The 25,579-nt window shown below is 26.2% G+C and overlaps 1 protein-coding gene across 1 annotated transcript in view; it reads right to left on the bottom strand.

The window, feature by feature from the left end:
* Window positions 1-1,330: 1,330 nt before the first annotated feature.
* The window catches only part of LOC111624554 (serine/threonine-protein kinase OSR1-like), a 65,343-nt gene continuing 41,094 nt past the window's right edge, over window positions 1,331-25,579 (bottom strand). The window contains exons 8-19 of the mRNA XM_023367427.1: window positions 24,440-24,549; window positions 18,284-18,385; window positions 16,006-16,139; window positions 12,997-13,045; window positions 11,012-11,077; window positions 10,659-10,766; window positions 9,703-9,915; window positions 8,283-8,347; window positions 5,258-5,310; window positions 4,108-4,176; window positions 2,325-2,386; window positions 1,331-2,037 (exon numbers count right to left, since the gene is read on the bottom strand). Coding sequence (XP_023223195.1) covers window positions 1,960-2,037; window positions 2,325-2,386; window positions 4,108-4,176; window positions 5,258-5,310; window positions 8,283-8,347; window positions 9,703-9,915; window positions 10,659-10,766; window positions 11,012-11,077; window positions 12,997-13,045; window positions 16,006-16,139; window positions 18,284-18,385; window positions 24,440-24,549 — 1,109 coding nt within the window. The 3' untranslated portion in view covers window positions 1,331-1,959. The remainder of the gene's footprint in view (window positions 2,038-2,324; window positions 2,387-4,107; window positions 4,177-5,257; window positions 5,311-8,282; window positions 8,348-9,702; window positions 9,916-10,658; window positions 10,767-11,011; window positions 11,078-12,996; window positions 13,046-16,005; window positions 16,140-18,283; window positions 18,386-24,439; window positions 24,550-25,579) is intronic.

Consider the following 25,579-nt stretch of genomic DNA (forward strand, 5'->3'; position numbering starts at 1 on the left):
TAAGAAAATATGAATTAGATTGAGTGATCGGAGTATTGACCATTTTTGCTTTTTAAAATCTTAAAAAAATTTACAATATTTTGTATTATATTCTATTTAAAAAACGAAAATTACCTTCTAAGTTAGAAGTTTGATCTAAGTTCATTTTTTTCATTTTTAACTCAATTCAAAGAATTTTTGTTGTTGTTGTTGTTTGCAGTTTCCAGCAAACTTTAATAAATTTTTTTCTATTTGTGAAAATTTCCACGTAATTCAAAGGTAATTTTTAATATATATCTTACACAGCAGGACGTTACAGAACGTATTAAATTACAGTACTTAAATTACTTTAAAAAATGAAAAATAATTATATCATTTGATTTCAAGACATTTTGTATATCTTAAAAATAATTAATTCTATCCCTGGATCCCGGGACAAGCAAAAGACAGGGAAACGAGAAACCCTAATATATATATAAGAAAGAAATATTATTTTCTATTTCTAAAAAAATTGAGATAAATTGTGCTTTACGGTTTTTACAAACATTTTATTTAGATGATTGGAATGGTTCTAAAAATAATTTTCAATATTGAAAAAAGTTGTAGAAATCATACATTTTTTTAATAGTAGGCGGCTTTAAACGAGAATTTAGATGACCAATGCCGATTTATATATAAATTTTTCTAAATAATATTAACAAATTATCGAATTTTCAATGTTTTGTCTCCCAATTCAATAAACACCAAAAGGGAAGTGATTTGTAAAACGGCACCTTCTAGCAAACCAATCTTCCGGGAATTTCATCAAACAGATGGGTGCAGACATTTAACATATAAACGTAATAATTTATTAAATATTAAAGTAAAAATTTCATGAAATGTACAAAAGAAATTGTTCAGTCATCGTGTTTTTTTTATTAACTAAGATTTATTTCGAATTATCCATCATCTTCATCTATCTATTGGTCGATTCGCTAACGAAAAACCAATTTTTCACGGCGTGAAACAGCGAAAGTGAATTTAAGATTCTCGTTTAATAATAAATAGATTTGGCTTTGTTTCCAGAGACATTTGTTTTTATTATTATTCACATATAATTTACTTAATACTGCATAAACATACGTTTCGATAAGTTGGCAAATTCCATGCGAAAACATAATTAAGTTAAAAAAAAAATAACAACAACCGTCCGTTACCGATTGCATAGCGTAACCGACGTCGATTAGTAAAACGAGGTTGCTAATTTATTGCTAGTTACGCGACTTGTTCTCAGCTGCGACGTCGTCCATTTGAAAATAAAAACAAATACAAAAAACATATTCGGAAAAGTGCACGGATTTAGAATTTATTACGTCGCTACTTTCGAGCATATTTTTTTTTTGTTTTTTTTTGTATTTTTTTTTTTGCATTTAACCACGTTGGACCACGGTAACCGACGTCAATCAGAAAGAGGAAGCGATGCGTGTCTGGTTTGGTCCGGATATTTTCCGTTACGTACCATTTTTAAAAAAATAACTACTAACGGAATCGTTTCGGAAAAAACTTCTAAGACACTTCTCTAACGTGAACGGAATATATTTACAAAACTTTGCAGAAACCGTTGCCTATTATCTACGTAATACGACGTCTATCCCTCGGGAAACTCGTTTTTTTTCTTTTTTTTTGTAATATTTTGAAGGCACGGAACGATCGGGTGTTTAAATATCTAACGAAACGAACGTCTCTACGGCTTGGAATATCTTTTAGAACGAAAGAAAAGGATCCCGATCGTCCGGGAAAGTAACCACGACGTTTAGAAAAACCATTTGGAGAAAGCGAAAGCGGCCATAGTGACAAATTCTCCGGTTCGGTCGCCTCCTCCGATCTTTTTTTTTTTCTTTTTTGTTTGTTTTCCTTTTTGTTTTTGATCTAGAGGCACCGAACGAAATTTCCCGATGGGGAATCGTACGAATGTTATCACACGTGAACGACATGGCACTTCTAATCTGTTAGTGACAGTTGAGCGAATCCTATCAGCGCTTTGTCGTCTGGCACTTCGCTGGGATTCGATCCGGGATTCTACAAAAATAACGACGCAAATGTCAATTTCCTTGTTAAATACAAAATAAATATCGGTCCGAATTCGTTGCAGAATCGAGTGTTTACATCGAATTTTCGTAAAGCCACGACAAAATGTTTTCGTTTCGTTAATGTACCAATGTTCACGAAAACAAGAATTTCGATTAGAATTAATTAAAATTTATGCACTTTTAATTTGAATTTTACACCTAAATTGTCACCGAAATATTAAATTTTACCGAACTTAAACGCAATAAATTACACAAAAATATTTCAGTACGACTTACCAATGCAAAAGTAATTGCTTTCAAAGCGGTGTTATCAATCAATTTTTGAAGATTAGCTGCAACTGTAAGGAATTAAAATCGAATAATTATTAAAAGTGAATAAAATTTCAAACATATTAAAGTAATGTCTACATCATTTATTTGTATACATGTTGAAAAACATTTTGTTAGTTATATGAAAAGAGATCCGTTAATTAAGAATCAAATCTGCAGACAAACCTCAGAAAATTGTTTGATATAAGTTATGTACTGATATATTACTGTTAACATTCGCAAATCCTCATAATATATTGACTCGAAATATAAGAGAAAGTACGTTTTAATTTACAAATATAATTATTTTTTATTTTAAAAGTTTGAAAATGTACAAACAACAATGAGGAAAGTGATTAAAAAAATGGTTAGCACAAATAAAAATAAGTGTTATTATTCACTAAAAAAACAATAAAATATGATCATTGCATGTCTTATTACATCTAAAATAATATACTGAAGATTAGCACTTCAATAAATTCTATAAACCACCATTTATTTAAATTTAAATTATTGTTTATTGTTTACAACAGAAATGTTTAAATAGACAGATATTATCTATCTGACATAACATATTTATTGCAAACATAATTTACAGGAATAATATTGGTGATATATTGTTATATCAGATATAATGATAACTCTAAAAGAATGTCTTTTTAAACATTTCTGTTGTAAACAATAAACAATAATTTAAATTAAAATAAATGATGATTTATAGAATTTATTGAATTGCTAATCTTTAGTGTTATACAATATAAATGATTGATATGAGGTGTGATGCTTAAAAGTTAAAATATTGCTAATATTTGTTTTATTGATTTTGATTAAGTAATTATTACTTTCTGAAATATATTATTTTGAAACCTTTGCAATATGGTATGACACCTGTGCAAAAAAGGACTATTGGCACAAAAGTATCTTATCCATTCTCCACATATTTCTATTTTGTATATTGTGGATGTCTGATAGAGCTATGTCTATGGTGTATGTAATTTTCGGTTTGTCAATAAATGTGATGCCTGGCCTGTTGTAACGAGTTGTTTTGTCTGTTATTATGATAGTCATAGTATACATTATACATTGTACGATGTTGTCTATGACCGTCTGAGGTGTGTATTTGTAATATGGTTTCTGAGCATGTAGAAGTTTGTGTTTAAACAAGCTTTGATGTATTGAGCTTGCTATTTGGTTAAGTTGACATAAGTAGTCAGTCTGTGTTAAAAGCTTGCAACCCAATATGATGTAGGAAATGCCAACTTTACAACACAAATGTTATCTGTAAGTACAATATTGTGTCTTTTAAGATGTGCTTTCTGTAGTTTTATGTATTTACGACCTGATCTTGTATGGCAAACCCAAACCTTTCCATCTATCCAAGATTCAGCCAACACTTTGACACAATTCTATAAACAATCCTGGCTGAGGTAGTTAGATGCTTACTGTGGAGGGCATTTCAAGCCCAAAACTGCCTGATGGTGTCTCTGAGTTTTCTGTACTGCATAAAATCCAGATCTGTATTGTGTAAGTTTAATGGTGTATTTATTATTATTATTCCATTAGAAGGAATTAGCATAAAATAAAAAAGAAATAAAGAACATGAAACAGATCTTTATATTAACTTTCATATAAAAACATTATGAAAAAGTTTTCTAAATTTTCAGAGTAAATAACTAATAAAAAACAACATTCAAATACAAGTAAATGTAAATTTTCAAATTTTTCAAAATAAAGGAGCGTTCAGACTTACCTACAATAATATCTTTCCCGTCGACTAATCCTGCTCCTACTAATTCGGCAGCTATACCATCTGATGTATCTGAAGAACAAAATAATTTGAATAAAACTGCATATTATTTTGAATGCAAATAATGAGTCAAACCTTAATTTGATACCAGCATTTGTCTACTTCTAAAAGGCACTAAACTGAATATGATGTTACACTAAAGAACTTCAAACTAGCATTGGGGTTGGTTGAATAATTTTGATAATCAAGTGATTAGTAATGGAATGATTTCAATAAGTGGGTAATTATTACTTGAATGGCAGTAACACCATTTTATATAAAACAGAAGTTATTGAGTATGGAATGGCAATTCACATTATAAAAAAAGTCTATTAATTCTAACTTGACATCTACTATAAAATACAACCAAACAAGTTATTTAGTTAATTACTACAGCTCTCCCTTAATAGTCTGACAGTATGGGACCAAAGGGGTGTTGGATTACCAAAAGTGTCCGAATTACTGAAAATAATTACATATTTTGCATTGTTTTGCTAGCAGGAGCTTACAATATTCCATACTTCAACTGTTCGAACAGAACTGCTCACAGAAAACACACAAAATGTGTGTCATCGTGTAAGAATTGGATGAGGAGATTCACGTCGCAACATGCTTCTGTGCAAGCAGACACGTAATGAGGATGGGTACCTTGACGGGAGGTGTGTCAGACTACTGAGCACGTCGGACTATCAAGGGAGAGCTGTATTTAAAAATGAATGAGCAATCACTCAAACTATCACTTGAGTGATTGTTACTTGAGTAAAATTATCATAAGCAAACCATTTGTAATAACTGAGTTGTTCAAGCTATTCATGGAAATGATTTTCCTATCACTAACTCAAATAACAAGAATTATCTTAATGAGATTAACACACAAGTTTGAGAATTTGAAAGTCATATGATTTGACAATAACATTGTCACTTGCATTAATAATAAATTGTGTATACACAGCAATTCACAACTAGTGAAGGATTTACATTTAATATTTATCACAAAGATCTGTTTACAAGTTTTAATGATGTTCTATAAGGTTGTATTATATAGAAGGTTTGACTGTATATTAAAACATAAAAATTTTTACAATAAAAAAAACTTAACAAGGGAATAATTTACCTCTGTTTGGTGTAAATTCAAATCTTATATCATTTAATTCTCTTCTCTGATTTCTAAAATCATAATAATAATTTTTAAGTCATATTTTCATAATTCTAATAAAAAAATTATATAATATTCTATTTATACATTTATACAATATTCTATTTATATATTGTACATTATACAAGAAAATATTCTATTTATACATTTAAGGAATATTAAAAATGCAAACTGGAAAAATACAGCTATTTATTAATAGTATTTAACAAAATTACATTGACTGGACTTAAATTATTTGAGATGATCAAAAAATTAAAATATCAATTGTTGTATATATAACATTTGGAGCACAAGATCTAAACTGATATGTAACACAAAATTGAAAAATTCATATATAGAGTGGCCATAAAGTCTCTATGTATGACATTAACAAAGGATACAATTATTTGTTTTATTTTTTGATAGTGCTTCAGTATGAAAAATATAGTATGATGTGGCATCAAACCAATTCAGTTTGGAGTAATATGTAAAAGAAAATGTCTCATCTCTATCAGAGATTATTTTAATGATTTCAAAACAACAACATGGAACAAGATATCAAAAGATGGGAAAATATTTGTGCAGAGAACATAGAAGCAGAGAAATTTTTCTGAGTAGCATGCACAAGAACTTTTGTGACCATTTTGTGTATAATTATATTCAGAACTGCAAAGTGTAATTAACACTGTAATGACCATATATAAAAAATTTTTTGGCCAATTCAATCCTTTTTCTATATTTCATTAGAGATCAACAATATACAACATGAAGATAAAACATTAATTTTTAAAATGACGACAATATATCGTTAATATAAATATAATTATGCAAAAATTTTTGAGTTAACTGATTTTCCACCAGAGGACACTACAGTTTGTTTCATCTATAAATATAACTAGGACTTGGCTGATATTGAAAACTTTTTAGTGCTGCTTGAAGTAACTGACACCAGATCCTATAAAGAAAGGTTGATGTCCAGTGTTTTATGTGTCTGTGTTTTTAATGATATCTTGTCAGTCATTTTAAAAAAGATTTATGTTTTATTTTCATGTTCTATATTGTTGGTCTCAGGTGAAATATAGAAAAAGGATTGAATTAGCCAAAAGTTTTTTTGTATGGTCATTAGTGTTAAAATATAAATAATCATGGAAAAAATATAATTATGCAAAATGTAAGTTTTTAATAATTAAATTCCTGTACATATATTCATTTACTTTTTTTTTAATTTCTTTTGCAAATCTTTAGTACTTAAGTATGCCAAATTGGGCAAAATGAATAGTAGTAAATGTAAGTGGTCATAATACTGTTTTATTAAATAATAATTTTTTATTTTAAAATTGAATGATTTTTTATTATTACTATTAATATGTGTGTAAAAAATGTAGTAGTATAAGAATTATATAAAAAAATGAAAATTTAGAAAATTAGTTGCTAATTGCAATTAATTTTCTAAACAGAAATTTGTATGATAATATAATGTCTTTATCTGAATACATCTAAGAAAGGAAAGTTAGAGACATTAATAGAAATATAATATGGTCGTATAATTTTAAAAATTGCAATTTTAACATCAAGAATGTTAAAGTCAATAACAAAAGCTGCATCTGATAGATAGGAAAAAACTTGTTTGTTCATTTATAGAACATTTCTGTAAATAATGATTGTTCAGCAAAATGAATTTTCAATACTGATAGATTGCTGCTGTAGGACATTGAAATCCCAATAATAATTTAGAATCACTGCATCATATAAAAATGACTGCAAACTGAAGCTACTGACAATTTATTGCCCAAAAAATTAAATGCTTTGGGAGAATATTATGTATTCATTCAAAGCAATTAATTTTCTGCATGATAATTTCTGTTTGTATCCTTGTCTACTTGGACCTTGTTTAATAATAGGACTGGTATGGTTTCTGATTAGCAAATAGAGATCTTACTTAAAAAGTCAAAACAAAATATCTTTATTTTCACAGGTAAAAATAAAAATATTTTGTTTTGACTTTTCATGCTGTATATCATGCTGTAGCCATTCTACAATTCAAAAATATTCTGAGAACATACAGTAATTTGTTTACCACAAAACACCATTTTCTATTTTCAGTCAATAGATGAATTAAAGAAAGACCACACACACACACACACAAAAAAATCTAAAACCAGCAAAAATCATCTGAATAGCCTAAATATAAAAAGTTTGGCACAAAATGTTAATCCATATCAATGTTGTTTTGAACATTAAAAAGGAAAATGATCTAAAATATGAACAGAAGTTCGGTTGCCAACATAAATTTAGAATTTCTGTCTTTGTGACAACAAAGTCATCCTCTTGTATGCCTTTTAATTTGAGTGAAGAGCTTATTTGCCCTAATCAATGTCCACAGATTTCCACTTATGACCTCTTCTGTAAAAAAATTATAAATTTTTCAATCAATATTAAACATAGCCTAATGTCTCTCTAGATTTAATCTTTTTTATATTTTATTTTTTCATGTTTATATATTTGTCTGTTATACTCATAACTTGTAAATTGTGAAGTTATAAAGTGTTCCTTTCCTACATTGTGCTAGTAACTTTTAGTTACATTTATCATAAAAATAATTTCTTTAGTCCTTTTAAAAAATTATAGTACATAGAATTTCTTTTATATTTATATATATATTTTAAAAAATTCTAAATAATTATAAAATAGTATTTACTATAATATATATATACATACATACATACATACATACATACATAAGAAAACTGATACTGATATGCAGGAGTCATTTATATAAGCATGATGAGAAGGTAACATGTAAATTATAACCATTTTCAAATGTTGCACTTTTATTTAAACCCAAAATTTGTAGATTATTATTATTCATTACCCATAATAAGTATAAATTGCTATTTTAAACTACAATATAACAAATATTAAACTTATTAAATAGTATTTTAAATGCCTATATAAAAAATTTACAATTTCATATTAAATCAATAAAAACAGAATATGAACTTACCTTATCCTTAAGACTAGATTAAGAGCTTGATTAGCTAGATTTGATTGTAAATTATCTACAGGTACCTAGAAAAAATATTTAAAAATTTTTTACTATTAATTAAAGAACTATTGACAGATATGTCTATTTTCTAAAATTTATAAATAGAAGAATATTGTATGTATTACACATATTCAAAGTTCTTTGGCAGTTGAGTGACATCTGTATATTTTCAATCTAGTTCATTTAAGAAAAATTAACATTTTTATCTGTAATCTTATATATTTATGCTCTCTAAGATATTATTCTGAGTGGATTGACAAGAACAATACACTAATATATTAAATTCAATTATTATGGAATTCATATATCATTACTACATTGTTAAAATTTCATTAATATATATTTTTCCAGAATTTATAAATGATTATTTTCACCAATTCTACTTGAAAACATGGTAATTTGTATTATTCCCTATAATGTCATTCTTTAACATTTTTATTCACTTTAAGCATGCTTTGGTTAATTATTATTATATTTATTATTTCAATCTATTTTTTTACCATGTTACTGAAATGACTGATCATCACTCTCATTGTCACAAGGAATTATCATTTGCCAAATTTATATTTTTTGATAAAACTCTCTCTGAAACGTAGCATAACATAATCATCATTTTAAAAAAATAATTTTTCGTTTAAATTCTGAACTGTTTTTATGATCTTAAATTTGAATTTGTTGAGATTGTTCAGATAACAAACACAAGAATTAGAAAAATATTTAAATGCTACTTATGAATGCTGCAATAACATATAATTACACCTTCCAATGTATTCAATATAATTTTTAAAATAAAATTTTCACTATTTTGTTGAATATTGCTTGAATAATCAATTGTCAATTAAAATTATATATATATATATATCAAATGTTTTGCCTTTGTGTCCTTATTTTATAGCTTTGTACTTAAATTGTCTACAAGGACTTATTTATTTCTAGGATTTATTTTACCAGTGATCTGATTCTGCAAGTTAAGAAAACAATTCAGAAAAACAGTCTTTATTTTTCACCAGGTGAAAAAATAAAGACTGAACCAGGTCAACAGTATAATAAGTCGTAGAAATAAATAAGTTCTTGTAGACAATTCAAATTATATATGTGTTAATATTCCAAGAAGTGATCATTAGAATTAGAGTTATGATCAATTAAATTGTAAATATTTTAAGTAATTGGTAATTACAAGAAATGTTTACAGTGCATACAATTATAAGATGGCAATTTTTGGTGGTAGAAATATATTATTCCCTTTTAAAAAAATTAGCCTAAAATTTCATTTTATTAAATATTTAATAAAATCTGTGCACAAAACAAAGTCAGTGGAGTTAGTAAATATAGTAAAAAAAAAAAAAAACATTGATTAGATTAAAAAAAATTCAAATACCTGCTGAGGTGGTGGTTGCATAGGTTGAAGTGGTGGAACTTGTGGTACGTGATCTTGAGTGGGAAGAACTGCAGAAAACGAATCACCTGATGGAACAGCATTTGTATGCTGAGATGTATGATTTTCTTGAACAGCTGGTGTAGTTGGATTGTTATCCAGTGACGAGTAAGTATCAGAAGATCCAATACTCGAATGATCTTTATTTGAAACATCCTTTAAATTAAAAACAAAAAAAAAATTAACAAAAAATCTTAAAATATAAAAATTCTCAATTGTATAAGTTTCATAAATTAAAAAAATGTAATAATAAAATAAATTAAGTTTTTTAAAATTCAATTTTGAATTTTAACATAAATTAATTTTTCGATTAAATGATTCAGAACTGTATTTTCTACATTAAAAATCTATTTCTTGATTTTTTACTTATTTTACTTTAAACAATAATTTCTACATTAATACAAATATTACAACTTAAAATGAAATCAAATTTATTATCATATAAACTATGTTGTATTAATGTATAAAATGTTAAATACTTAAAATATATTTAACATTTTATACAATTTAGCAATTAAATAGCTTAAAAATTTTTTGTATATATTCTAAACCTAAATTCTAATTTACAAAATTGCATTAAATTTCATTAAAAATGACAATTTAAAACCTTTTTAACTATATATATATATTTTTTTTTAAAATAATGTTTTTATTACAAATTTTAGTCTCAATATAATGCAGCTTCAACTAATTATTGAAATAATTTGGTATAACATTTTTTGAAATAAATTATGTAAGATTAATTATATTAAACATTATAAAAAAAAGCACCATGATTAAAATAATCAAAACATTGTTTTAATACAAAAATTTATTATAAATTATTTTTTAATATATTTTATGAGGTTTTACAGGTAAAAAAAATATATATATTCTCAATTTAGAAAATATTTAATTACCTTTAAGTCAAATGGTTCATCTTCTTCATCAGAAGACCATACCCAATCTCCAGTTTCTGTCCTATGTAGACGGCCACTGGTTCCGGGTGGCCTTTTAGCATTTTTGAGCTATACAGAATAGATATCCAAAATTAGATCTTTGATAACATTTTTGGCTAAACGTGTTCACCTATACAGCAAAATGAATAATATAAAAAAAGTCCTAATTATAATGTAAAATGAATTCAACATATTTTATTACAATAATTATACACTACAAGTTAATTTTTGTAAAATTTTAGCAAACTATTAACATTTTGTCTTTTAAAATATCTTTAATTACTACAATGCAAAAAATTTATATATATAATTACCTTCTGTGCTCTGACTTCCATAGATGGTGCACATGTCAATAAAGTCTGCACCAAAAACTTTTTATCCTAATATTAAATAAAATTTATATTTATTTTAATAGATGATATTAAAAATTATTTTACAAACATTAAATAAAAATTTTTAAAATGCCATTTAATTTTATCAATCAATGATTTTCCCAGTGATACTAATTATTATGATATTCTGAAATGCCTGTTATAATGTGTTTCAAAATAAAATAAAATCAAGAAAATTGAGTTTAAACAAAAATGTCCTAAAATTAAAAAGGTTAAAAAAAAAAAACCCCAATTTTGAAGTAATGATTATAAACAATTCTAATTTTCAATTGTCACATAAACACACAAAAAAATTAGTTTAACTTTCATTCTTTTAATATTTTAAAAAGTCAAAAATCTTCATTTATATTATATACTCAAATATTAAAAATATGTCCCTATTATAATAATATAAGATCCCTGACAATGATAAACAGAACAGATATATACACTTATTATTGACTTTTGTCATTCATATAGTTTTAATAATTATTAAGTATTTAACAACAAATAAATTTTCAACAGCTTATTCATAGAAATAAGTTTTTACATACTTTTTGCACATCTACAGCCCTATTACTAGAATTACTGAATACTTACAAATGTATTGAAAAGATTCAAAAACTAGGTATTAAAAGATTTATAGACCTGAGTCATTGTAATTTTTATTTATTAATATATAACTTATTTCAGTTTTCATTGATTAGAAACAATTAAAAAAAATGCCAAATCAAAAGATTATCTTACTATTATGACAACTTTTCAATTGTCTCACATCAATTAAAATGCAAAGTAGTAATAATTTTAAAAACTAATACAAGTTTATCTAAGTAAAATTGAAGAATATAAGTTTCTAAATTAAAAAACAATAAACAATAATAAAGATCACAGAAAACTGTAAGTAATGATAACCATTTTACTTTTTAGATACAGTCGACCCCCCTATAATTACGGTCCCTATAATTACAATTCCTATAAAACTACGAAAAATATACGTATTTTGGAAATGTTGAGTCGGATTAGTGTAGAATCGATTAATTTTATGGAAGAAAACCTTTCAATCAGCCGTAGTCCGTAAACTTGACACGTGTCGGGCTGTGATTGGAACGACTTGTAAGAAATCGGATTCCTAATAAATTGGAACGTATCTATATCTTATAGGGGGGTCGACTGTATACGAGTAGCTTTACTGAAATGTTTAGATATAGTTTACTAGATACACTTTAATAAATCAATAGAAGAATCTTTCTGTAGTTATAAGTAACAGAATAAAATAAAAGTGAAATTAAACGAAAACAAAAAAGATCTAAAATATGTCAAGTTACTGATAACATTAACAAACAACATAATAGTTATTTGGAAAGTCATTCAAAAGAATAGAATATAATCCTTTTAGCTATTTCTAAACAACTATATTTAAGTCAGCATATAAGGAAAATGAAAATTTTACATAAAAAATGATAACTTGAGAATTTAAATAAAGAAAAAGACAGATTAGAATGCCATTAGACAACAAGAAACAACAATTTGACTATTTTAATTTAAAAATCTTTCTTAAACTGCAGAAGTTTTATTTGAAAATTAAACATGTCAAAAAAATCTTAATGATTTATCAAGATTTGTTTTCTAAAATAAGAATTTATAAGTTTTGATTTTTTTTCTATAAATCCTTTCTAAAGTTTAAAACATACATTTATTTTATGAAATTCTACAAACAAACTTTCAAAATAAAATTTTTAAGATTTCATAAAAAAAGAATAATGTTTATGTTTCTTATTGAATTAAATGAAGTCAGTAAAAAGTGACATTTAGTTTGTTGATATAAATTTATTTAACTGTGTTTATGACATTTTGTATGTTCCTCAACAATACTTCTTTTTAAAGATAATTTTAATCATAAAAGTTTTAAAAAATTTCCCCATTCTTACCTTAGATTTTTTAAAAAATGGATGTTTCAATAATTCTACTGCTGTAGGCCTATATTTAAAAATAATTTAGAATTAATCATTTAACACTATTAAATATAACTTTATTTTTGGGACAATTTGTTTAGTTTAATTCTTATAAGATGTTGCTCATGATATCTAAATATAGTCAACTCCTGATTCAGCGGGGCAATGAAGAGCTTGCAGACTATAGTATTTTGAATTTCAAAGTAAATCCACAAATAACTTGAAATAACTATGTGCACAATATAATATGAAAAATATAGCTCATTACAATCACAAAGGCTTTACTCATTTAAAAAAGCACATGATAGGATTTTAAATGAAAATTACAATTACACTAATAAATTGTACATTAATTATGTTACACAACTATAGAAATACAAAAAGTACAGTAAGTTATCCTAAAAAAAATGAACACTTAACTAAATTTCACAATTAGATATGCATTATTAAAAATAATATGATGTATGTGTGTGTACAAGGTCTGTTCAAAAAGTATCGGACCTTATTTTTTTCCGCGTAAACCAATGATGCGAGAGAGGCCTCCTTCGGTGGAGTTGTGGAGGGGACAGTCATGCACAGCCCTGAATTTTTTCCCGCCTGCAGAAAGCGNTTATAAAATAGTATTTACTATAATATATATATACATACATACATACATACATACATACATAAGAAAACTGATACTGATATGCAGGAGTCATTTATATAAGCATGATGAGAAGGTAACATGTAAATTATAACCATTTTCAAATGTTGCACTTTTATTTAAACCCAAAATTTGTAGATTATTATTATTCATTACCCATAATAAGTATAAATTGCTATTTTAAACTACAATATAACAAATATTAAACTTATTAAATAGTATTTTAAATGCCTATATAAAAAATTTACAATTTCATATTAAATCAATAAAAACAGAATATGAACTTACCTTATCCTTAAGACTAGATTAAGAGCTTGATTAGCTAGATTTGATTGTAAATTATCTACAGGTACCTAGAAAAAATATTTAAAAATTTTTTACTATTAATTAAAGAACTATTGACAGATATGTCTATTTTCTAAAATTTATAAATAGAAGAATATTGTATGTATTACACATATTCAAAGTTCTTTGGCAGTTGAGTGACATCTGTATATTTTCAATCTAGTTCATTTAAGAAAAATTAACATTTTTATCTGTAATCTTATATATTTATGCTCTCTAAGATATTATTCTGAGTGGATTGACAAGAACAATACACTAATATATTAAATTCAATTATTATGGAATTCATATATCATTACTACATTGTTAAAATTTCATTAATATATATTTTTCCAGAATTTATAAATGATTATTTTCACCAATTCTACTTGAAAACATGGTAATTTGTATTATTCCCTATAATGTCATTCTTTAACATTTTTATTCACTTTAAGCATGCTTTGGTTAATTATTATTATATTTATTATTTCAATCTATTTTTTTACCATGTTACTGAAATGACTGATCATCACTCTCATTGTCACAAGGAATTATCATTTGCCAAATTTATATTTTTTGATAAAACTCTCTCTGAAACGTAGCATAACATAATCATCATTTTAAAAAAATAATTTTTCGTTTAAATTCTGAACTGTTTTTATGATCTTAAATTTGAATTTGTTGAGATTGTTCAGATAACAAACACAAGAATTAGAAAAATATTTAAATGCTACTTATGAATGCTGCAATAACATATAATTACACCTTCCAATGTATTCAATATAATTTTTAAAATAAAATTTTCACTATTTTGTTGAATATTGCTTGAATAATCAATTGTCAATTAAAATTATATATATATATATATCAAATGTTTTGCCTTTGTGTCCTTATTTTATAGCTTTGTACTTAAATTGTCTACAAGGACTTATTTATTTCTAGGATTTATTTTACCAGTGATCTGATTCTGCAAGTTAAGAAAACAATTCAGAAAAACAGTCTTTATTTTTCACCAGGTGAAAAAATAAAGACTGAACCAGGTCAACAGTATAATAAGTCGTAGAAATAAATAAGTTCTTGTAGACAATTCAAATTATATATGTGTTAATATTCCAAGAAGTGATCATTAGAATTAGAGTTATGATCAATTAAATTGTAAATATTTTAAGTAATTGGTAATTACAAGAAATGTTTACAGTGCATACAATTATAAGATGGCAATTTTTGGTGGTAGAAATATATTATTCCCTTTTAAAAAAATTAGCCTAAAATTTCATTTTATTAAATATTTAATAAAATCTGTGCACAAAACAAAGTCAGTGGAGTTAGTAAATATAGTAAAAAAAAAAAAAAACATTGATTAGATTAAAAAAAATTCAAATACCTGCTGAGGTGGTGGTTGCATAGGTTGAAGTGGTGGAACTTGTGGTACGTGATCTTGAGTGGGAAGAACTGCAGAAAACGAATCACCTGATGGAACAGCATTTGTATGCTGAGATGTATGATTTTCTTGAACAGCTGGTGTAGTTGGATTGTTATCCAGTGACGAGTAAGTATCAGAAGATCCAATACTCGAATGATCTTTATTTGAAACATCCTTTAAATTACTTGGACCTTGTTTAATAATAGGACTGGTATGGTTTCTGATTAGCAAATAGAGATCTTACTTAAAAAGTCAAAACAAAATATCTTTATTTTCACANGGTTTTGTACCTCAAAGTCAATAAATTTATTTTTGCCGACCAAAGGTCCGATACTTTTTGAACAGACCTTGTATGTTCCTGCCATCACCAACCACAGTAAATCTGCCTGTCTAAATCAGGAGTTGATTGGAATTCTTTTTTTCAAATAAGAAAAGCATGCAAAAATTTCTCTTATTTTTACTTTAATATCTATACTTAATAATAATGTTTCAGAAACTTAAAGTAATTTATATTACTAATGAAAGGATTAATATTTATCTACATATTAATTATTAACTGTTTGTATATAAAATATGAAACTGCAATCTTCACCTTTTTGTAGGATCTTTTTGTAAACAATCAGTTATCATTTTTCTTATGGATTTTCCATAATTTTTATATTGATCCTTTTCATCTGCAACAGAATCTATAGTTGGTGGGTCATTTTGTAGTGTTAGCATAAGTACCTACAAATATAAAAATGAAAATTCAAGCATTTTCTGAACTTGCATATAAATAATTAGCAAGTGATACTGATTGATATTCAAGAAAAATCTTGATTATTTAATATGAGCATTTATTTATGTCTGTTAATATCTTGGAAATCTCAAATAGTATATACAAGTATCTTTTTGCAACAATATTAAAATTTTAATAGTTAAATAAAATGTGTATAAATTATAAAAAAAAATATCATATAAAATAATTCAATACTTAAAAGGTATCAAAAGTTTTAACAAAAACATTATTATAAGTTATGAAATGGCAGGGATGCTCAATATAAGATAATTTATGACAAGTATTGATGATAATAATGCCAACATCAATAAATATTAACAACTTTAGTTATAAAATATATGATTTTATAATATATTTATGTAATTCTCTTTCACAAAATATGTTTTCAGCATATGCTGAAAGCAGTAAATTAAAATGAAGTTGACCAAAAGTTTACAATTTACTTTTTTTTTCTTTTACAACAATAAATTTATATGTTGGTAATTAATCAATCTCGAAAATGACACTTTACTGTAAATACATATCTTAATAATAATTGATTAAGAATATAATTTATACTACAGTAGAGCGTCGATTTTCCGAAAGTCAATCATCCGAAAGAATTCCAGTCGGCAAATTTAAATTTTCGCCAGTGCTGTGGCGCTTCAATCTTTGTCTATGTCTTCGGCTACTCAAATATTTTACGTTTTTGATACTAAATTAACATCTGAAGTATAATTTTTTATTGTTTTTATATTTTTCAATATATTTATTTTGTTTGTACAAAATAAAAAAATAATTTTTTACGATACAATAGTCTTCGTTAGGCTTAACATCGACGAAAATTCAACGCGAAGCGACATGCAACGGAGAAAAATTTCAACGTCGGATATGTTAAACTATTTTTTCGTACATAAATCGGTTATCCGAAATATCAGTTATACGAACAACCCCAGTCCCCAATTGATTCGGAAAATTGACGCTCTACTGTATTGTTGAAAGTATAAAAAAAATCTATAAAACTAACCTATTTTATAATAATTTAAAAATAACAATAAATAAATAAAACTTTGTTAGAGAATATGTAATTTGTATAAAGTGCACTCAGTCACTTAAGGCAGTGGTCCCCAACCCCCAGGCTGTGGACCGGTACTGGTCCGTGGATCAAATGGTACCAGGCCACCCAAGGAACATTAAATTATTTCCATTTTATTTACTATGGTGTATTTGTCTCAGGTTTGTGCAACTTTTAATAGACGATGGAACAACGGAACAAACTGGACATAAGAAACACACTTCAGGTGTCATTGTCTCCTATTACCCCCAGATGGAACTGTCTCGTTGCAAAGAAACAAGCTCAGGGTTCTCATTGATTTAGTGTTCTAGTGAGTTAAAATGTTAAATCACATTATATTCATTCTTTGGTGTAACTGTATTTTATTTTGAAGGTATGTTTAAATACAGTTAAATTAAAATTATTAAATTAAATCAATCTAAAATATGAACAATCAATGCCCCCCCTCAGTGGGCCGCAGTAAAGTTATCAAATGTTGACCAGTCCGCGGTGATAAAAAGGTTGGGGACCACTGACTTAAGGTATGTCAACTGTGTAAAATCAAAGTAAAAAAGAATTTTAAAATGTAAATTGTTACAATAGACTATTGCAGTTTGTAAACTTTAATGAATAAATATGGTGCTTTGTAACTCATGTATTCAATGGCAATGGAAAGTTCATTTAAAATTTATAAGCAATTAATTATTAGTCTCTCATAAATTTACCATTATGTATTTGAATTATCTATTTAATAAATTAAAAAATTACTAATTATTATTAAAAAATTTCACATTTTCTTTGATGTATGTATATAAATCAGACAAGATACAGATCCAATATTTCAGGTATATTAAAACAAGATATTAGATATAAATCTAAACTCACTTTAACGTTTAATTATGTAATTAATCAACTCACATAAATATGAAGTTATCCATAATTTCATTTGTAAAATCCAGCATTTTTTATTGATTTAAATACACGTAATTTTTTTACTTTTATTATGTTTTAATAAGATTTTTAAAACCATATGAAATTTGATAAATTTAATTTACATACCTTCATTGGTGGATACTTATGATAAGGTGCAGTTCCAGTAACTAATTCAATGGCAGTGATTCCAAAACTCCAAATATCAGCTTTAAAATCATATCCAGTAACCTAGTAATATATAAAGTTTTTAAATTTAATATTTTACATAAAAATATATTGTTTTTATATAAAACAGCCAAAAAAAAAAAGGCCAAAAATTTCACATAATAAAACATTTGACTACCAGAAAGAGCATTATAGATTTCTATTCTACAATTATATTATTTTAATAAATATTCTACATTATACAAAAAAATATCAGATTGTTGCATATAAAACAGTTGATCTTCAAAACCAATAAACTCAAATTTGATAGAAATTTATTAATAAAAATGAAACAATACAATAGTATTTTAATTTATAATTATTCATTGTGACATTGCAATTTTTAATCATATTTTTAATTTATTTAATTTAAAATATATGCTCTCCATCTCAAATTAGTACTGTACAGTAGTACCTTGCTCCTGTACATAATACTTTTCTCTTAGTAATAAAGTTGTGCTGGTCATCTATCTAACTCTTTTCAGAGGAAAATTTTTGAACTGAAATAATGTGACTTCTAGTTTGCATTGGAAGTTTGAAAATAGTTAATTGGGGCCTCCTGCACCTAAGCTTTCCATACCTAGTCTTAAATTTCATTTATTAAATTTAGTCTTAAACTTCTAACTCTGTTCTCTAGATTAAGGAAAGACAGAGAGACAGTCAGACAACAGTGAAAATTTAGAGGTCTACAATTTTTTCAAATTGCAGCCCAATAATAATCTAATTCAACAAATTTTTGCCAATAATTTACCAGTTTATTTATTCTTTTTAAAAAAATTTCGGACTTCTAATGACTTACACACTTTTAAAACTTTATGAAAGTAAACCTTTTATTTTGCTTTCTGAGCTACAATGATGTGAGCCCGTGGATTTTTACGGGACTCTTAAAAATCTAAATTTTCTAGTAATTGTAAATATCATCAGAAAAAACCCGAAGAATTTGAACTAGATCGGATTTCACCAATTGTATAACAACTAGCTGGGAAAGTTTACACTTAGGTGTGAAGAATGCACCATCATCGTCAACAAAAGTCAATCACGTGTCAGTTTTCCCACACGAATAATATAAAAGCTCGAATCCCTGGAAGCTCAGCATGATCTCTCGGAAGTATACTTGTAACTGTGCATTTTGTCTCCATATGCTGGATCGACAGGACATACAACAGAACTTTCCATTAAGGAACATATTCATCAAATGCGTGATAGTTATATCCGCATTGAAGTATTTGCATTGTTTTAGAGCTTGAGAACTCTCTCTCTCAGACTAGCCGTTAAAGCTATTAGTGCTTCCCTTTTGGGTACAGTGAACTTATGTTAGCCACATTACTCTTAGTTGTATTTAACTGCATTTAACCTATATATTGTTATCGCCTTGTGTATTTACTATTGAGTTACATAATAAATGCTTTGTTATTTGGTTGAACCTGTCTCCTATCATTTAAGGACACCTGCCGACTTACCGACGCACTCCCCACTCGATTTGCCCTCCTAGCCATTCAACGACCCCAAGATTGGGTTTTACCAGCCTGTGCAGAGTAAGTGGTCATTTGGGGATTAACCGGTGACCCACTGCTAATCTCACAATTATGTTTGAGAGTATATCATTACTTACTTAATTTCTATATTAGAAAAATATTAGTGTCTACTTATTTATTTATACAAATACAATTCTTAAAGACTTTTCCTGAAACATGACTAAAATATCCGAAAGAAGAAAAAATTTCAAGACCTGACACCAATTTTCATAACCTTAACTAACATTTGCAAAAAAAAAAAAAGAAAATAATTGTGTTTCCTTAAATTATAAAATCTCTTTTCATACTTTTCTAAATTAGACCTTTTACTAGACAGTTTAAAAGATATAAAACGGCTTACTTATAGTGGCTACCATTAAAGGACGATCAAAGGAACAGAATGAAAATATGATAAATGTTAATAACGAGAAAACTCTAACAGATGTGAACAATACCAATAAAAAGAAACTGATACTGTTAATCTAAAATTAGTTTTGCCATCAGCATCAAATGATCAAAATTGGAAATGAGTTATCAGTATAGAATAGAGCAGAACTGTTAGTAAAGCTTTTACATCTGGATTACAAATGTTTTGATACTTTAGGTACTTGAGATAATTCAGATATGGACATATACTTGAATATTATGCATTTTTGATTTAAAATTTGTGTAATATTCAAGTATTGTGTAAATCTGATAAATAAACTTCTTTATCAGGATTTATACTCATTTTTCAGTTTGAAAATTAAGAAATTAATTAAGAAGCCTCTGGAAATGAATATTGAATAAAAAACAAAGGATGTTTATCTAATAACTATTTTCTTTTATTTTCTTGCAAAACTCTGTTAAAATTTACTATTTTTAAATCATTTATCATAAAAACTTTGTTTATTTCAATTTGTTAAATTACATAACACATTTAAATGCCATCATATTATCAATACTAATAATAACATTTTATATCTTAAATTTTAGAATAATATAATCATATAAAATGTAAAAATTATAAAAAGATATAATAGAATAAAGTTTTAAATGATTTATTTAAAATTTCTAAAAGTGAATCAATAGATTGCATGCTTAACCTGTATGTGCTCTGCTGTACATGCAATAATCAACTACAAGAAGCATGATGCATGGATGGGAAAGGACACAAAACTTAATGAAAAAACTTTTTATTGTTATTATGCTCTTGGCAGAAATACACAAAAAAAAAAAATTGCTTCCAAATAATAATCAATATCGAACTTAACAATATCACTATCCAGACAATATCAAACAAACAAAAGTTAAAATTATTATTTGCATAAATTAAATTTATATGTTTAATTTTTTTTTTTTTTATTTCTCCTACAAAATCAATTGTGTATGAAACACATTTATATTATGCATAATTCTATTTATTTAAGGAATCAAGTTATAAATAAAAAGTAAAATATACAAATTCATTCAAAGCATAATTCCAATTTAATTGATTTTTGACTCCAACAAGAACTGCACTTGTAAAACTACCAACCCTACAACTGATTTTTCTAAAGAGCTCATTTTCATTAGTGTAGATCTGTATGTGTAGGAATGGGCCAATGACAATGAGTAAGAAAAATTTCTTATTGTCAGGTTTAGATTGGATATAAAAATAAGGTATACCTGTTGTATATAGTACTCAGTTATATTCCTAACTTTTATAGTATGATATAAATGTTATAAGGAGAATAATTTGCAAGTACAAAAATATTGGAGGCTATGTTTTAGTGTGTGAAGATAACTTACATTTGCTGTCATCAGTACTTTCAAATGTAGCTATCAAAATCATTTCAGTAACAAATAGAAATGGGATGAAATCAGCAAGTAAAAAATGAAAGATTTTTAAAGCCTTTCAACAAAAATGGGATTAAATTTGTAATTTTTATAAGTATATGAACAATATTTCACTTAAGAGTGCTAACTGTATGACTGTTAAGTATATTAAAAAAAATTATCTCAACAATCAAATCTTTGTCTTTTCACTTTACACCATTTGAAAATTAACACACAATTTATTTTCTTCATATAGATGTGCTTTTTTGTTTAAATACATGAGTAATTTTGATAAATATAACAGTTTTTAAAATTACACATAATGCATTCACATAATTTAAGTGGAGACTGCAATCCCAAAATGTGCATATTTAGGGTTTGCAAATCTTTAAGCTTAGTTCTTATATAGAGCAAATCACTCACAAAAAACAGAAAGCAGAGTATAAAAATTATGTTGATAAGAAAGCTGCCATGTTTGTCTTGCTCTACAAATATTCTTTCAATTCATTAATTTCTTTTAATTCTTTTTGAAATTCTCTTTTCAATAAATAAATATGTAAAGTAAACATCAAAACAATTTGCTCTTATTGGCCACAATCTTGTTGTTGGTTGGTTGGAGTTGGTGGCATAAGGGTCAAGGCAAGCCAAAGAGTGCCAGGTCTAGCCAGGTTTGTTGCTAGGTCTTTTAGATCATAATATCTATGTTCTAGAGCTCTGTATATAGGTTTATTGCTTTCAGATAGGCCATTGTAAGTTGAATTCGTCCGTTATCAACTAGTAGCCACAATTTTGTTTTAATAACATTTAATTCTTTGTTTGTAGATGACTGATTGCTCATTTCATTATTCTCATTTTACAAAACAGAAGTGAAAATCAAATTTGCTATATAAATAATGTTTTATATTCGTTTTCACTATTAAGCTTGTATTATATTTTGCATAAATCTTAATGACTTACAATTCATGCAGTTTAATACAAATTACCCTATTCAAACACATTAAAATTACTACAGAAATTTTATGGAATATATTTGTATTAAAACATACTTGTGTATATTGAATATCCAGGTACTTAATTTTCAAATGAAAGAATGATCTATTTTGTAACCAATAACTGGATACAAAACATAAACCCAATGTTTAACATTAACTATTGATAAGCTGTAAATAATTATTCTCTTTCAAAAATCTAGAAAAATTTTTTTGGTAATCAATGGCAAAAAATTTACAAACAATTAACAATATATTTGCTTTTTGTGATTTTTACGTCTTTCTGAGATTTTGTGGTTTTTTCAAGACTAGTAGAACACTATGGTCTTTATGTAGTAAGATTGATCAGTATGATTAATGAGAAAGTCTAACTTTATCTCATTTCAAGTTTATTTTGTATTGTTATTGAAGAAGAAGATTTTCATAATTAACAAGAACAAGTATTACAAAAATAAGATCGTAACACTTTGTGGGTGAAGATTTGATTTACCATATACTGTATTTCAGTTTTTTTATTTGATTCAAGCCATTGAGTAAAATATTTCTGTTAATCCAATGAATGAATTGAATAAATTATTCAATGTCTGGTTATAAATTAATTAAAAATAGATCACTTAATTTCTTTTTCCATAGTCAATGAACAAACAAAATTACTGCAACTTGTTTCATTCCATGAATTCACAAGGAACCTATTTTTCAAGTTTCATTTATTTATTCTTGTAGTTCAAGATACAAGAAAAAGGATGACAGCAAAATAATAAATTATTGGTTTTCAAGATCTTGCATACAATGACAAGAATTACTTTCTAATAATTTTTAATTGTCAACTATTAATCTATCTTATAGTTCATTTTCCAGCATCTTATTAATGCTCTTTCTTTGAAAATAAGAATTTGAAAAGCATTCTTCATGTATGTAAGAAATTAAAGATCAGAGTTTTAAAATTTTAGCCCAATTGCATGTTAAAACGAGGAAAATACAAAAGCAAGATAAAGTTCTATTTTCTGTACAGTTATCAACTTAACAAAATTGGCAATTTGATATAAAACAATCCAACAATTTATTTAATGTCTTTGTTGTTCTAATGTTCATAAATTATGCTATTATAATACTATCAACATTTTTTAATTATATATTTCATCAGAAATAAATAACTTTTACTTTCCCTGCTGTTATAACAGAAGGAAAGTATGGCAATCCAGCAAAAAATGACCCACACCAGATTTTCACATTTTTGGATTAGGACACCTTGAAATGTCAAGAAATGCAAAAAAATTTGAGGGATTTTTCTGTATGTATGGATGTTGTATGTGTGTGGGAGAATTTTGTTCATCCTCTTCGAAGCTTAATAACTCCTGTGCTTTTTGTTGAAAATTTCTGAAATTTTTTAGGGAGCTTTATTTATTAGGAAATTGATGCTAAGTTTTGGTGATTAAAGGTTGAGGGGTGGAGAGATAAAAGACATCATGTGTATTACCAGTAATGCCAGACTTAATTACAATTTTACTTGTTATTAGCATTTACAATTTTTTATAAAACTCATCCCTACCCTCAAAATTAAGCTTTTTTCTGTATTATAATAGTTAAAAATATAAAAATTTTTAAAATAAAATATGATTTTTTGACTGTGATATTAAAACTATTTACTTATAAAAAATTATTTTTATCAGACTTTCTAAATGAAACATTGTTCTCATGATTAAAATAAAATTAGAAAGGAAGTAAATATATCAATGTACAAGAAATTTTGATACAAGTACAAAGCAGTTTAAAGTTACCTGTTCCATAACTTCTGGAGCCATCCAGCAAGGTGTACCAACAAAGGTATGCCTCGATTTTTGACGAGAAAGATCACCTCCTGTTGCCAACCATGAGCTAACACCAAAATCTAATATAAAAAAATATCAAATTATCTTAAAAGTTACAGATAGTATATATTAATTAGAGAATAAAAATTTGAAAGAAATGAGGATATGAAAAGAATATAAGCACATGCAATAAAATTTAAACAATACAGGAAATTCAATATGAAGAAAAATACATGTTTTAACATATTATGCACCACAATAGAGAGGCATAAAATATCACACTGGGCCACACTTATTTTATGGACAAAATAGCATAAAAATTATAGACATTTAATATAATTTTGTCTTCATGGTTGAAAAACATTTTTTTCTCAGTTTTTAGATTGTTGCAGAATTGCAACATGTGGCACAAATTATTTTTTTCTGATCATGTTATGCCATATTTTATGCTCATCAGATTCTAAATTCAACAAAAGTTCTATCTATCACATAAATGCATAAATTGTAGCTTGAATAAATGAACCAATACAAATCTAAAAATAAAAAAAAACAGGATAATCACTAAAATAATACATTTACCGTTTATATTCACTAATGAAAAATAAAGATTATTTTTCAAATATTTGTTTTGTGTTTGATATCATGTTATTATGCTTATTCATGTTCATTGTGCAAAAAAACATTAGATAAAAAAACAAACTTTGCATATTTCTCATATTTTATAGGGAAAAGGATTAAATTTCTATTAGCCTTCTATCATAAAAAATTTACTGGGTCAAATGAAATTTCCATTCCCACAGGCCATGCTCTAACTATTTCCATTATGTTTATATGGCTAGCCTGTTGTCCAAAGTAACACAGCACAGATTTCAATGTCTAGTGTGTGTTGCAGAAATGCACATGATACATGACACTTCATGTGTTAAAAAGATAAAATAAAACTTAATTATTATTCAAAAATAAAAAGTAAGTTTAATAAGACCAGATCATTAATTACATCTCTCATATGATATAAAATATTAGCCACTGTTTACTTAATTGTAGAGGTACAATTCTAATTTTGTAACATTTAAGAATTTATACATAACATGCAATATTTTCATCCAACAC

Source organism: Centruroides sculpturatus, unplaced genomic scaffold (genome assembly GCF_000671375.1).
Source record: "Centruroides sculpturatus isolate CEXI.00-Female unplaced genomic scaffold, Cexi_2.0 scaffold15, whole genome shotgun sequence".
NCBI classification, from domain to species: Eukaryota; Metazoa; Arthropoda; class Arachnida; order Scorpiones; family Buthidae; genus Centruroides; species Centruroides sculpturatus.